This window comes from Hoplias malabaricus, chromosome 10 (genome assembly GCF_029633855.1).
Source record: "Hoplias malabaricus isolate fHopMal1 chromosome 10, fHopMal1.hap1, whole genome shotgun sequence".
NCBI lineage: Eukaryota > Metazoa > Chordata > Actinopteri > Characiformes > Erythrinidae > Hoplias > Hoplias malabaricus.
In genome coordinates this window covers 7531504-7547273 of record NC_089809.1, presented here as the reverse complement: position 1 = coordinate 7547273, position 15770 = coordinate 7531504, and the positions used below count along the sequence as shown (strand labels likewise).

At 40.8% G+C, this 15770-nt stretch overlaps 1 protein-coding gene across 3 annotated transcripts in view; it reads left to right on the top strand.

The window, feature by feature from the left end:
- Positions 1-15770, top strand: part of si:dkey-92i15.4 (serine-rich adhesin for platelets) — a 23560-nt gene extending 7790 nt beyond the window's left edge. For 2 of the 3 annotated variants that reach the window (XM_066682724.1, XM_066682725.1), the window contains 6 exons: positions 6482-9897; positions 10956-11160; positions 11912-12010; positions 12358-12595; positions 12688-12807; positions 13788-15770. In XM_066682724.1, the coding sequence (XP_066538821.1) occupies positions 7136-9897; positions 10956-11160; positions 11912-12010; positions 12358-12595; positions 12688-12807; positions 13788-13945 (3582 nt within the window). In that variant the 5' untranslated portion in view covers positions 6482-7135 and the 3' untranslated portion in view covers positions 13946-15770. The remainder of the gene's footprint in view (positions 1-6481; positions 9898-10955; positions 11161-11911; positions 12011-12357; positions 12596-12687; positions 12808-13787) is intronic. The other variant, XM_066682726.1, reaches the window with a different exon arrangement.

The window sequence follows — 15770 nt, the reverse complement described above, 5'->3', positions numbered from 1 at the left end:
AGATTGTTTATTAATTGTCATTACTCCAAATTCAGAACTTTTACTGTTATAGTCTTTTATTTTACACAATTCTGTAATAAAATTTTACAAATATTGGCTTCTTCATGTGGAGAAGAGAATGTAATGTATCTTTGGGGAACACAACTGACTTTAAAACCACTGTTGTATGTTTTTAAAGGTACATTTACACTGTTTATACTTTAGGATCGTTAATATACCCAGTCGTACCTTTTTAAATTTTAGTTCTAGTCTCGTCTACATGTGCAGAAATTATTTACAATTCAGGCATTCACGCTCGGACACTGATTGTTGTTTTTTTGTTGTGATTGGTCACCACACACTTTGAGCTTTAGCATGTTATTATAGATCAAAATGATCCAAAATAGAGAAGAATAGACTAAAACTCTATAACTTAGCGCTGATAGATACAGCATTAGGACGTTCTACTGCAGTTTTATCCAGTGCCTTGGTATCTGTAAGATTTTGTACTTCTATTTAAGTTTTATTTGCTCAGCAACTCTTACTTATGTCATTATTTTACTCTCATAACTTCACTTAAACTAACTAGAGCATAGGTTTACACTGGTCTACTAACTCACCACTTACATTTGTATATTTCCTCCCTCTCTGTCGTCCTCTCTTTGTTTTTCAATCAATGCTGACTTCATTCAGCACTCACTTCATTTTCCAATCAGTCAGGTTTCTGTCCTCTTTACCTTCTGGGGTGTTGGCTCTTCTGAATGCTTGCTGCACAACACGCCTCGTTTTGTAGGCTTCAAGTCTCTGAACCTGCACCTGCTGCTTCTGCTTGAACTTGGCAACACAAAACATCAGACCTATACCAGCTAGATTGGATGTAGGTGCTTGTTTTTCTGACCTAAAAGGACTACAGCAGGAACGTTTACACGTTTAGAAGCACTGAATTTATCAGGCTGAAGTTATCCTTATCGGTTGACTTATTTGTCTTAAAACAGGTGGCTTGGCTTCCGTAAGTCTGTATGTAAATCTGAGACCTGCTGTCTGATCTTATCTGATCTTGTTCTGAGTATTAAGTGCCTCCGCATGAGCTGATTTGAATGGCTGTTTGTGGCTCTTGTCAAAACACAGGGCATTCAGTAGGGCACCGAACATATTTAAAGACCTGTTAAATGTTAGGGAAGTTATTCATTTAATGAGCAGATTTGTTTAAGTGACTCTATTGAGAATTTGCTGGTATAAATGGTCATGAATGAGGCCTGGTTTAAACTGCAGTGCCAGTGATGCATTCTACGTTATCTAAGTCTAGACTTAATCTGGACGTGTGAGACTTCCAACCAGAATGCACTATATCTACTGGAAAATTTGGGACAGTTTTCTTACAGTGATGAGAAGGTCATTGTTTATTTTCCCATCGTTCAGGTTTCTGAGTTCTTTACTTTCTGGGAATTTGGCTTTTCTGAATGGTTATAATAAACCATGCTGTTTTAAGTGAGGGCTGGATGATATCGGCAAAATATATATCGCAATATATTACTTAATTTGGCCAATACGATATAATTGAATGTCAATATGAACCATATAAAAGCCATAGAAAAACTGCCAAAAATGTCCTCAGCGTATGTCTATACCTTCAAACATCTAAAAAGTAAAATGTATATAATATTTTAGATATAAAGCCACCACTTTATTGGATCCATTTTTCTGTAGATAGTGATATAATGTTGCAATACATAGTTCTCATTTGTAATTATGTTTTAACTACAACTGTGTCACTTTTATGTAAAATTCTTGCAAAATCACAATTCTCCTGCTTATTTAAATTTTTTAAATTGATTTGGGAAAGTAAACATCTGTTCCCAGTACCGATAAAACACCTTTGAATTCAATTGAGAGATTTGCCGTATGAACTTTAGTGGGGTGAGGAAGGAAGGAAGGAAGGAAGGAAGGAAGGAGGAAGAGGCAGTTTGATCTTAGAGGAAACACTTAATGAACATCAGTCAGTGAGAGACACAGTAAATAATTCATTCATTTAGTCATTGTCTGTAATTGTTATCCAGTTCAGGGTTGCGGTGGGTCCGGAGCCTACCCAGAATCACTGCGCAAGGCAGGAACACACCCTGGATGGGGCACCAGTCCTTCGCAGTGCAACAAACACTCACACATTCACCCACACGCTCACACCTATGGACACTTTTGAGTTGCCAATCCAGCTACCAACGGGTGTTTTTGGACTGTGGGAGGAAACCAGAACACCCAGAGGAAACCCACGCAAACACAAGGAGAACACACCACACTCCTCACAGACAGTCACCTGGAGGAAACCCACGCAGACACAAGGAGAATACACCACACTCCTCACAGACAGTCACCCGGAGGAAACCCACGCAGACACAAGGAGAACACACTACAGTCCTCACAGGCAGTCACCCGGAGGAAACCCACGCAAACACAAGGAGAACACACCACATTCCTCACAGACAGTCATCCGGAGGAAACCCACGCAAACAAAAGGAGAACACACCACACTCCTCACAGACAGTCATCCGGAGGAAACCCACGCAGACACAGAGAGAACACACCACACTCCTCACAGACAGTCACCTGGAGGAAACCCACGCAGACACAGAGAGAACACACCGCACTCCTCACAGACAGTCATCCGGAGGAAACCCATGCAGACACAGAGAGAACACACCACACTCCTCACAGACATTCACCCAGAGGAAACCCACGCAGACACAGGGAGAACACACCACACTCCTCACAGACAGTCACCCGGAGGAAACCCACGCAGACACAGAGAGAACACACCGCACTCCTCACAGACAGTCACCCGGAGGAAACCCACGCAGACACAGGGAGAACACACCGCACTCCTCATAGACAGTCACCTGGAGGAAACCCACGCAGACACAGGGAGAACACACCACACTCCTCACAGACAGTCACCTGGAGGAAACCCACGCAGACACAGGGAGAACACACCACACTCCTCACAGACAGTCGCCCAGAGTGTGATTCAAACCCCCAACCCCAAACCCCTGGAGCTGTGTGACAGTGACACTACGTGCTGTGCCACCTTGCTGCCCAACAGTAAATAATAAAATTATATATTTAACATAACATTTTATTGACTGCAATATATTTTAGCTCTACTTCAACTCCCTTAACCTGATCCTGCTGCTTCTGCTTGTATTTGTCAACACCAAACATCCAAAGCTCATCACATGGATTGTAGGTAGATACTTCTTTAGTGACCTGAAAGTATTAAAATGATTACAAATGCAGAAGTGTTCAAAACTAAATTTTGAAAACCAACCTACAGAAATATCAGAAATCTGCAAAGAAGTAACAGTCTGAAACACACTCTATTTATAAGAAAGCTTTTGCAAAAAGAAAAGTTCCATAGTTTTGCAGTGGCACTAAATGTATTTTGTTCCCTAAATCTCTAAAAATAATTTATTATTTAATTTTAATTATTGCCTAATTGTGCAAATAAATGTGTTTGCACAGTATCAGCTAAAGTGCTGCAGGTCACAATGTGCTTTGTTCATGCGGAGGTGTGTGGGTGTAACTGATATTTTTATGTCGTTAAACAAGTTCATTTTGTAATGCCATCGCATCTGATCATATCATCTGTAAATGTTCACAGAAGTCAGAGGGATATTTGACCAGGTTCACTCTTCATTATTTAGATCAATAAGTATCAGTAATTACCTTTGTTTTCTGATCAGTGAGTTATATATATTTTTACATATATATATAATTTTTTTCAAGGCTAAATTATAGTCACTCTTGGATGGGAACAGTAAAAACATACTCTAGAGGTAATATAATATATATTTATATATATATATATATAGTCCCTTTCTTATTTATTTACTTATTTATTTCACTGTCTGTAACCATTTTATCCCTAGAAGTGCCATGATGGGTCTAGACCCCACCCAGAATCACTGGGAGCATAGCAGGGAAACACCCTGATAGAGTCATCACATTCACTCAAACACTCAGACCTACGAACACTTTTGAGTAGCCAGTCCACATACCAACACGTTTTTGAACTGTGTGAGGAAACTGAATCACTCGGAGAATACCCACACAGGCACAGGGAGAACACCAGGACCCTGGAGCTGTGTGTCAGAGACACCTGCTGTGCCACTGTGCTGCCCTTTTCATTTTTTACATCATTTATGAACGCCATCTGCACTGCACATGTAAAAATATCATAATTTATATGAATTAGTTGTAATTTACGCAGCTTTTAAAACTATGCCCTCAGTCTACAGTGAAACCCTGCCTATGGGGTAGTTGTGACATTTCACACCAAGAGAGTTAGGTTTCTAACAGAGATGCTAAGGCTAGTAATTGGTGTAGCTGAGTGGATAATATTACTGCCTGCTACACAGAAGAGCATATTTGATTCCCTGTTTGAGAAACAACACCACACTTGGGCAAGACACCTACACTAGGCTCTCACATCTGTAACAACATTATAATGAAGTCACTCAGGATAAAAGCATCTGTGAATGTATATATAAGTTGCTTGTTTTACAACATCAACCTTGCTAAGGTATCTTTTTAAAATTTCCTTATAAAATTGCCAAAGAAAAGAGAGCTGTCTCTTAGGTCCACACCATGTGAACTTTGTTGTGCTAATGTCTACAACTATGTGGCGGTGTCAGGGTGGATTGTGGTCCGGTGTGTTTGACCTGTTATCTGCCCACTGATCAGGTTTTGTTGAGAGTGACAAAGAGCCCAAGGAATGTTAGCAGTGTAAACATACCTGGATAAACATATTCTCTCGACAGCAGGGTGTTGTAAATAAAAGGAAGAATAGATTTTTGCTGTTTTATTGCGTGTTCAGAATGCTGGAGGACACAGTTGAAGCACTCTCTTTCCTGTAATTGTATCGTACAGAATAAAACGTTATTTCAGGAATGTTTTTGGAATACATATTTTTTTGTGTTTATATCACACTCAACACAATGTGCACACTGTAGCAGTTAAAACTGAACTACTATTAACAAAAATGATTCAATGTTATTATGACTATATTGTGGATAATATTTATAATATTAGTTGTTTAATCGTAAACATGAAGTCACAGTCACACAGCTCCAGGGACCTGGAGGTTGTGGGTTCGATTCCCCCTCCGAGTGACTGTCTGTGAGGAGTGTGGTGTGTTCTCTCTGTGTCTGCATGGGTTTCCTCCGGGTGACTGTCTGTGAGGAGTGTGGTGTGTTCTCCCTGTGTCTGCGTGGGTTTCCTCCGGTTGACTGTCTGTGAGGAGTGTGCTGTGTTCTCCCTGTGTCTGCGTGGGTTTCCTCCGGGTGACTGTCTGTGAGGAGTGTGGTGTGTTCTCCTGTGTCTGCGTGGGTTTCCTCCGGGTGCTCCGGTTTCCCCCACAGTCCAAAAACACACGTTGGTAGGTGGATTGGCGACTCAAAAGTGTCCGTAGGTGTGAGTGTGTGTGTCTGTTGCCCTGTGAAGGACTGGCGCCCCATCCAGGGTGTATTCCCGCCTTGCGCCCAATGATTCCATGTAGGCTCTGGACCCACCGCAACCCTGAATAATAATGAATGAATGAACTGCAGGCAGTGTTGATGCTACACAGCTCTAGGGTCTAGGGGTCCTAGGTTCATCTTCACCTGGACACTGGCTTTGAGGAGTCTGATGTGTTCTCCCTGTGTCTGTGTGGGTTTCCTTCAGGTGTTCCAGTTTTCTACCACAGTCCACAACCAAAAGTCAGTAGATGAATTGGCTATCTAAAAGTGTCATAAAATGTGACCCACCAAACACCAGAGGTCATAAGATGTGGACCCCATGTCATTTACAACCAAATTTAGACGTAGAGGGGCATCTTTTTCTAGGATGTCTTTTCACCTTTTCCACCCTAAATGTTGTTTAGACGTTTGGCCTTTTCAGCATATTTCCAGTGTGTTTTTGCTGGGAGGGGAGCGTGTGAGTGATTAGGTGAGTGCCCCGTCCAGGATGTGTTCCTGCCTTGCGCCCAGTGATTCAGGGTAGGTTCGGAACCAATCGCGACCCTGAGAAGTATGAAGTATTTACAGAAGTTGAGTGAGGGAGATACAGTGACAGGAGAATTAGCTGAAAGCCCAAGAGACAACAACCTTGATTTGGCCTCGTATTGTATGTGATATGTGTATAAATGTTTAGATGTCACTGATCGTTAGGATATTGTATTAACAGAAGTAGCTGATTGTGGTGTGACCTGTTTGATACAGAAAGTCTGGTGCTTTACAAGGAATGTCCATTTGAATTCCTCCATATGTGTCCATTTCCTTTCCGCTTTTTCATGTCTGTGGCATCTAACTGAATTTTTCTTTAAAATCTCTCATGCTTTACAGTCTACCATAATTACGTTTAGCCGTTGCCATAATCTGGCCTGGATGCAATTATCCCCGCACTGTAGGGCATTCCTGCAGCACATAAAAGACTTGGGGAAAAAAACCTATGTCTGTCTTTTTTTTTTTTGTAGGAGTTTGGAGGTCAGGAGCATCTGACAGAGTCTGTGGCAACTCAGGAGGCTGGAAGTCAAGAGACCAACCACTGGAATCCATAGACCACAGCGGCGCATTTCAGTGGTAGAAAAAGACAGCAAAAAGGGAAGCAGGCTGGAGTTAACCAATATTTCGAGTCCAAAAGAAAACACAGTGTCCCAACAAATGAACTGCCAAGTGTGAGTGTAAGCAGATATAAACATTTGTGAGTGCTAAGGCCACGAAGGGAGTTGCCTTTTCTTTCTGCAGAGTGCTCTGTGTTTTTGTTTATGGTTTAACTTTCTTTACTAGACATCTTTCGCTTAGATCTGGACGTTACAGGACTGTTTCAAAACCACACCTGTGGACTTACTGGAGACCTTTCTATTGCATTTTTGTTTTGTTTTTTTTAATGGATTTTTTTGAAAAATCGCCACGTCAACACTGGACGTATACCCCTGATTACACCGTGTGGTGTGAATTACACAGTTGACATCCTAGTCACATTTGGAATGGATATCCTAAACCATGTGGGTCGCAAAAATATGGAATTTGAGCAGTTTGTGAAACAAATACATAAAGGATTTTTTGGGGCCCAAAGGAGTGTATCACTTGTCTGCTGATTACACTGTAATTCATCTTGTTTTAAGAAAATGGATACCCCTGCTGGATATACGTTTGGGCCTGTACACCCTGCATCAACCTCGAGAAGCAACGGAGATGGAAATGCAGAATTATCAAACAGTTCAAAACAAAGCCCAATGCAATCTAATGCTGCTAGGTTTCAAATCCGCACTGCTACAGAGCGACAAAGAATGCTGCAACCCTCCAAGAGCATGAAAAACATAGTTAGACTTGAGGGTGAAATGACTGAAAACGGGAGAAGAAGCAGCTATCATGCTAGGAAGGAAGTGCTCAGAGTTCGCCCACACTCTCCACCATCTCCAGACTCTGTAACTGAAAAAAGGACACCTGTGAATCAGGGAAGTGTCGCAAAAGCCCCAGTATTGCCCACTGGCTCTGAGACAAACAATGACACTCAAGGTAAACCAGATGGTTTTGGCAAACTGAGCAGCAGTGTGAGGGGAAGAACAGAATGGAAAAGAGCAAATGTAACAAACAGAAGCAAGAGCCTAGATTGGAGAAGGAGTGACAGGGGAAACGAGAATCTGACTTCAGAGATTAGAAATACAGATGACTTTATAAGGAGTCCCAGAATACGTTCTGAGAGTTTAGAAGAGAATGGCCTGGTCAGTAGCCCAAAGACAAATGAGCTGTCCAGTCCATCCAACAGAATATCTTCAAGAATTCAAGCATTTAATGTGATTGGTCAAGGAAAGCAGGACAAAGCTTCCACCATTCCCCCCATAACATCTGGATCTTCATCTGTTAAGATGGGCCGTGTAACTCCTGCCCTGGACCGGGTGAGTTTTGGCCAGTCTTTCCCATCCAGGTTGAAACTTAAAGAAAACCAGGACATCACAGAAGACAAGAAATGTCTCTGGAGGTATTCTGGGCAGAGCAGTCCCAAGCCAGATCAGGGTGAGGTTCAGCTGAGGTCTCAGGTCAGTGGTTCAAAAGTCAGCGAAATAACTGGAAACCAATCTATAATGGACAGAATCGGGAAGCTTTACCGTTTTAATGCATCTGAAGATAACACTGATGCAAACTCAAGAGACTTAACCCGGGCAAAACGCAACTCTGCCCCCGTCGGTGACTGGTTTTCGGGATCAGATGTACCGGATTTTAGCTCAGTTCACAAGAGATTGACCAGTGATTCCACACTTAGCTCGCCATCTTCTTCTCACGGTCAGTTGAGGAGGGTTTCACACGGAGCAGACAAGGCTGACACGTTCCCGAGAAAACTGTCCAAGAAGGAGGCAATCGCTTTCACTTCTGTGACAAATACAGTACATCCAGAGACAACGGGGTCTGTAGAGAGTCCACGTGGTACAGACCCAACAGCAAATACGGAATGGGATGGAAGAACCAATTCCCTCAACAGAGCAAGGAGCCTAAATTTTACGCCTGCAGTTTCCAGAACTCTGGGGACTGAGTCCTCATTTCCAGCCGGTGATTCAAACACACCAAGGCATGAAGACATCGGAGCAGAAGTGGAGCGAGAAAAATCATCTGACAATTCAAACCATGTCAAAGGCACGGAAACTCATCTAAATAAACAACCCTATTCCCCACAAGAAACTCATATGTTTACTCAACCCAGGCATAAGTTGTTCCGAAGTGTGACGGTAGATCATGAAAAATATAGAGACAGAGAGGATGTGTTTGGGCTCGGGTCATCGACGCTTCCAAGAATGAAAAGGGAAGGCATGCAGGAGAAAGGGCAAGCCCCATTCTTGGATTCAGTGCGAAACACAATCCACAAATTTGAGGCACTTGCCCAACAAAATCAGGCACTCCGTCCCAGAAGAACTTTTTCAGTCCCAGAAAAGACTAAACCGGCGGCAGGGGTGAGTAAGAGCAATTCCGATAAATCGTTGAATGAATGGAAGGGTGCCTGGCACACACGAAGCCTGAGAGAGCACCACTTCAGTAAGAGTGAAGAACCAGAAGTTGTGGGCACCTCTGATTTAAGTGGACCTGCCCAAACCTCAACGGATAAAGCAATCTCAACATTGAAACCTCAGAAAAGAGCAAGTTACATACAGGAGCCTGTGGTTGCTCAGAAACTTGTGGAAAAGTTTGAAGAATGTCAGGAAGACAAGGACACTCTTCGGGATGATATGAAAACAACTACAGTGCCCAGACCTATGGATGAGGCAGATCTGGCCAAAGTCAGTCAAATTCCGAAAAATGTAGAATCAGCTGAGGACAAAGTTAAACCTGTAACCTCCCAAATATCCAAAAATAAGTCCACTGAACTTATCAACATACCTGACCCAGATACTAAGGACATTTCTACATCAAGGAACAAAGGGTTATTAGATGCCAGTGATGGTGCCAGCCTCCAAATCCAAGACCATCCTCCAAGTACTGCAAGGACTAAAGATGCTAATGCTTTGCAAACATCAGGAAGCATCCAAGTGTTGCCAAATTCAGTTTCCTTCACTTCAGCCAAGTCAGACTCTACTTTATTAACAACTACCAGCACTGTATTTAAACCACCATCTGTTGCCTCTAGTGACTCTACAGTAAAAGTCCCAGTTGTCTCTTCAACCCAGAGTGATCTCAGTAATATCTCAGACACAACAAGAGATGAGAAAGTAACCGCCAAAGTTTCCAGGTGGATTACGTATGATGCGGATGGTGATACTGCATTTGTTAATGAAGATGTCAACAATGAAGACGAAGATGACGATGGAACAGAGAGAGGATATGATTCTGATTCAGGGGAGTCATCAGTAACGATCACGAGCAACATGAGCCAGTCGGAACACAGGAGCTTTTCCTTAAGGTATGATGTATGATATGCTCTTGCAGTTTTTAAAGGGGAACTCCTCCAGTTAGTATACATTTCTGTATGATTTAATTTTTGAAATTCAGAGTGGTTTAAAATAACATTGTTTATTGAGAAAGTGGCTCAGATTTATTTACAGTAATGGTGGCAGGGACCCAGAATTACAATGTCTACAACATCTACAACAAAATGCATTTTATTTAATCTGCGAAATTCCCATTTCATCTGTGCGTTCTGAATTTTTATTGCGTAGGTTTTTGTCATGTTGATAATGATAGCGTAGTGGTAAATCAACAAAATAATTTTTCTCCAGTCTCTATTTTGCCATACAACGTCCTGCATGCTTCTCTGGCCTAGGTTTATAACTAGGTTTTAATCCAAAATATAATCTCACATCTGCCTTAAAGGCGACATTCACGATTTTAATCTAAAACCACTATAAGATTCTCTGTCTCTGCTCATGGCAAAGGCATTTGGGGGTTTATTAGACAATAAAGAGAATTTCAAATTTTGAAAAACACAAACCAAGATGAATTTATTGCTCTAATATTGACTTATTTATTCAATATGGAAATGTCTCCAGATGTGAGTGAGTGATTACTAACTGCACTGTTGCAAAGTGCTTCAAAATTAAGCAAATCTAGATACAAATTAATTTCTATAAATGTACGTAAACATTTTTTTATTCTGATTCTGAACAGAAACGAACCAGAGAGAACAGCATATCCTCACAATCGTATCCCCTTTAATATAAAGTCAGGCAATGTATTTGTAACTATTTTCGTGTAATAATTTTGCATTGATGTAACACTTCAGATGTAACACTTCCAGGTACCACCACTGTGAATATGAATGGCTATTTGTACATTTTAACAATGTGTGAAAAAGGTTGATAAATGGATGGGATGGATTTCCCCCTTAAACATGCTAATATATGCACATGTGCCGTTATCACAGTTTCCTTCTCCTTTTCTTCTCTCTTGGGCTTTTCTTCCTCTCTCTTGTTCTGTTTCTGATCCTTTTTTTCTCCCCTGTATGAAAATGTTCTTCACCAGTCTTGCAGACCTGTGTAACCTAGGGGGCCTGGACTACCCCCTTTCAGATGAGAATGCCTCAAACGACGAGGAGAGTTGGATGTCCCGGCGTTCCGCTTCTCTAAGCTCAGACATCTCTGTCCTGTCCAGTGTGACGCTGCTGGGTACAGAGGAGCTGGACTGTCTGTTGGAAGACGTCAGGGGCCTGGGAGATGAAGCCATACAGGTGCAGTACACGCCAAGAAAGATATTCTCTAAGAGGCTAAATTAGAGATGTAATCAATGGCTATTTATTATCGATTAATGTAAGGAGTTTGATGCAGCCAAGATACTCAATATATTATTGACACGGCACTGCCTTCAGGATACAATGTTTGAACCATTGGATGCACATGGTCTTACTGGTGCAATGTGCAGTTAATGAAGATTGTCCACCAGGCTGCTCCAATTTAGCCATGAAACCTCCCACACTACAATGACAGGTGTTTCACTTTCATTGTCTAACCCCTGTATGTTGTTTGTATTTATTCTCTTCTCTTGTTGTCTTGCCTTGCTTTTTGTATTTTAGGATGTAGTTTAAAGGCTGTGAACAGGTGTGTCCTAACTAGAATCTTCTGGAACACAATGCAAGTAAATAAATAATGGCCAGTCCGTAGACAAAAATAGTTGAAATATAATATTAAGCTATTGTTGCATGTGTGTAGACTCATAACGGCCTGTAGTCACACTGGGTTTTGTTGGTCCACCTGCGCAGCTCATACTGCATAAAAGTAGAGATGTAACATAATATTTAGACATTGTAACAGTGCACTATTCTGACAGTGACTTCTTTTGTATTGGTTAGGAGTTTTATTCTTGAATTTTAGGAAAAATGATGTAATAATGATGTCTTTGTTAAAAGCTGAGTGAAGTTACTGTAAAAACATAAGCAATACCTAACAACACCTTTATATATTTATATTCCTGTTCACATTCAGAATTGTGAGGATGTCCAGGTGGTGGTCCTGCATAAGGAGGTGGGAAGGGGACTCGGCTTCACTGTTGCAGGAGGAGTGGACCAGAATAAACCTGTCACTGTGAGGCCTCTTTACAAAAAACTCAAGTTATTTTTTGAATTTGTTTATGGCAGTAGTGGCGATATGAATGTGCCAGTGCTAATGTGGATAGGCCAAAAAATATTACTTTACTGTTGTATGTCCTTCATTTTTCTATTTTTTATTTTTTTTTACTGTCATATTAGGTTCTGTAAATCTATCTCAAGAGTGTTTGAGTTTGAAAATGTGTGAAGTGTAAGACCACAGAGCTCAATGCACATTAAATGTGACTGGAATGATTGGCCTAAATTCTATCACTGTGATGTAAACAGTCAGTGTTTGGTGCATTAGATTTTTCATGAAGAAAACTATACCTTTCATTGTCTCAGGTCCACAAAGTATTTCCCAGCGGTGTGGCGAGTCAAGAAGGCTCCATCCAAGAAGGCTACGAGGTGCTGTCAATCAATGGCACTGCTCTACATAACTCTGCCCACTATGAGGCCCTGCGAACTTTGAGAAAGGCAAGGGGCAGGGGGATGGCAGTGGTGGTCCTCAGAAGAGGTACCATCAAAGAAATAAAGCACAGCACCAAAGGCACACTCGAAAAACCGGTTGGAAAGGAACCAGGTGAGAGGGTGTTCCCTGTCTAGCCAGTCTATGGTCTTCTAAAGACTGCTTTCAAGGTTAGAATGAATGCTGTTTGTACATGTGTCCCACAGCAGGCAGCAGAGTGCGGGTGACTTTGACTAAGTCTAATTTTGACCTGGGTTTCAGTCTAGAAGGAGGAGTGGGCTCCAGCGTGGGGGACAAGCCCCTCACTGTACAGAGGCTGTTTCAAGGTGAGAACACACTGTATTCAGTCTAAATGCTGAGCTGTTGTAATTTGTAAAATGGTATGTACAATGCAGGTCAAAATGAATAGCTTTCAAATTTGTAATAGAATGCTAATGTGCTCCCTCTCTTAGGGGCCATAGGGTGACCCTACCTCTCCCTTCCTTCCTTTTAGCAAACATAAAAAAAACTGGGCTGTTAGTGTTCTCCTCCAAGTGTTTAGAGCCAGAAATGATGCCAACACACAACATATATCCCCATTTCATAAAGCGCAGTTTCTGCTCCATAGCTCAGTACTGGGGGCATTTATACCCCTTTAGCCGATGCATGGCACTGGGCAGATGAACTTTGGTTCATGTGTAGCTGCTCCAGAGCTATGGGGGCATCTTTGAAGTAGAATTTCCAACCCTTTGTACATATCTGCAAGATATAATGATCTTTTGCCTCAGGAAGATGATTAATGTTTACTGCATGCACCAGGGTATCTGCAGGAATGGGGAAATTAAATTTAAGAGCTTTTTAATACCATTTAGAGACAGAATTAAGACAGTTTTCGCAACAGCAACTTCTGTGTTTACTGACTTTATTGTGGGTATTTGATTCCTGTATTTTCTGATGAACTGACATTTAAAAAAAAGGAAATGTGCCTCGTATTGATTGCCTAGAACTTGGCTTAACTACAGTGTAAAATTGGGGATATCCAACTAGTTTTCGTTTAATTTATACTTCCCCATTCCTACAATACCATCTCCGCTGGCTAAAATAATGTTTTTAAAAATAAAATAAAAACAATATTGTATTTACTGTCCTTAAGACCTTTTGGGAGATGCCTTTAAGACATTTTAATACAAATTATATCATTAAATGCCAAAAAATTAATAAATAAAATAAAAGATCTCAGATAAACAAGTTTTAAACTTTTTAAGACTTTTATTTTAAAGTATCCGCAGACACCCTGAACACTAGCATATGTTCTGTATATCCCCAGGTGGTCCTGTTGGGAAGGTGTATCCTGGAGATGAGGTAGTGGAGGTTGAAGGTCAGAGTTTAAAGGGCTTAAGACGCTTGGAAGCTTGGAACCTGATAAAGAGACTGCCCCCTGGCCCTGTGGAGGTTTTACTGTACCGTCCTCACCTGCCTCGCTGAGCTGTGTGTAATCTGAAGACAATACCGTCCAAATGTCAACAGTCCAGATGTTATTTTTTCAGTGTTATTTATTGTTTTTCATTGCATGTGTACATGTTTAACAAAGAAGCCATCCAAAAGCCAGACACAGATTCAGCCAAAAAACACAAAGGGGTTTGAGGGTATATCCAATTATTTTTCAAAATGTCTGCATAATTAAATGGGTAACGTGGACACAGGGTCATTGAAAGAGAGAGATGTGATTTAAATGCTCCATCCACAACAATAGTGGAGACCCAGGACCAAAAAAAACCCAAAAACAAATCCTACCTAGTGTTCCATAGTGGTGCCGATGGTAACCAGATGTCTGGAGCATTTTTTGCCTCAAAGTTTCCTCAAAGAAAGGTAATGCACAATATTAATATGACTACACTGCTTGATGGGACATTGATTTATATTTATATATCTGAGCCACCATGCCTCAGAAAAAAATTATAATACATCATGTCTGTAAAATACTGCCTAAAGACTTGTTTTATTAACATGTCATTCACAACATCATTGAGGTGTAGGTTCACCGGTGATTGTGGAAAGTAAAATGGCCGAACATTTTTTAGTTCACCAACGTCTGGTTCCAGTCACCACCACTGTAAAGTATCAGGGTCAATATGTTTTCTAAATTTCGCATGAAACCTTTCTGAAAGACTTTGTTTATATCTCAACCACTGAATTATGCAGAGAATTGGAAATGTTTATCGAATTCCACTGCTGAATCCGAACAGAGCTGTTAAACTCCACTTAAAGCTCTTCTGCAAAAAAAAAGGTGTTTGACGCCACCGTGTGGCCACATGAACGCATGTTTTTTTTTTTTTTTTTTTTTTACAGAGGTTTAAATTGAGGCCTACAGATTAGGGATTATTAATGTAGTATGAGCTGTTTACCAGATATGAATAATAATATTGTCTACTGAGATATATAATACAGTATATGTCCAAAAATCTTTAGACACCCCTTTAAACCCATTAGTGAATTCAGCTCCTTTTAAAGTGCACACACACTGATTGTAGACAGTTTATATCATCTTCAGTTTATATACTCTCTCGAGGAGCTACCATGACCATTCTCAAGTGTTGGATAGAGGGGTATAAAGCCCTCCAGTTTTGGGTTGTGGAGTAGTGGTGTGCAGTTCTCTGAACTAACTGGGTGGTTGTGATTCAGAACTAATCATCCAACGTTAGTACCTGACTTCACTCATGCTCTGGTGGCTAAATGCCATCAAATCATCTCAGCTCCTCCATCTATTGCAGCCATCCCAGAAGTGTAGAAACAGTTACGTGATCTCATGGGGAGACATACCATGTATCTATGAGACAAACTATTACTACACTTCATTTCAGACTAAATGCTTTATAAGAAGGTGTCTAGCAAACTTTGGCCATATCTGCCTCAAGCTCTTGATGTATAGAGCCATAGCACTTTTCTCAGTATGAAGGAGTGAAAAATTCCCTATTCTTGACTTACATTCATCTTGTCTGTTAATTATGGATTGGTACTCTGGCCAATCCATTCATATGCATGAAACAGAATGCACTATATATATATATATATATATATACAATTTTGAACACAAAATTACTGCACAAAAAATGTTAGTGAAATCAGAAGCACCGGATATCGAACAGAAAAGTTTTTCAATTACTTTCCCTGTGGTGATCCCTTATTTTTTTATCATATTTTTCTTCAAGATAGATGCCACAGAAAGAATTTCGTATAATATATTGTGCAAAAATAAATATTAAAATATACATCCGTCCTATTTTCCAGGATCTTTTACACTGTGTTTGGA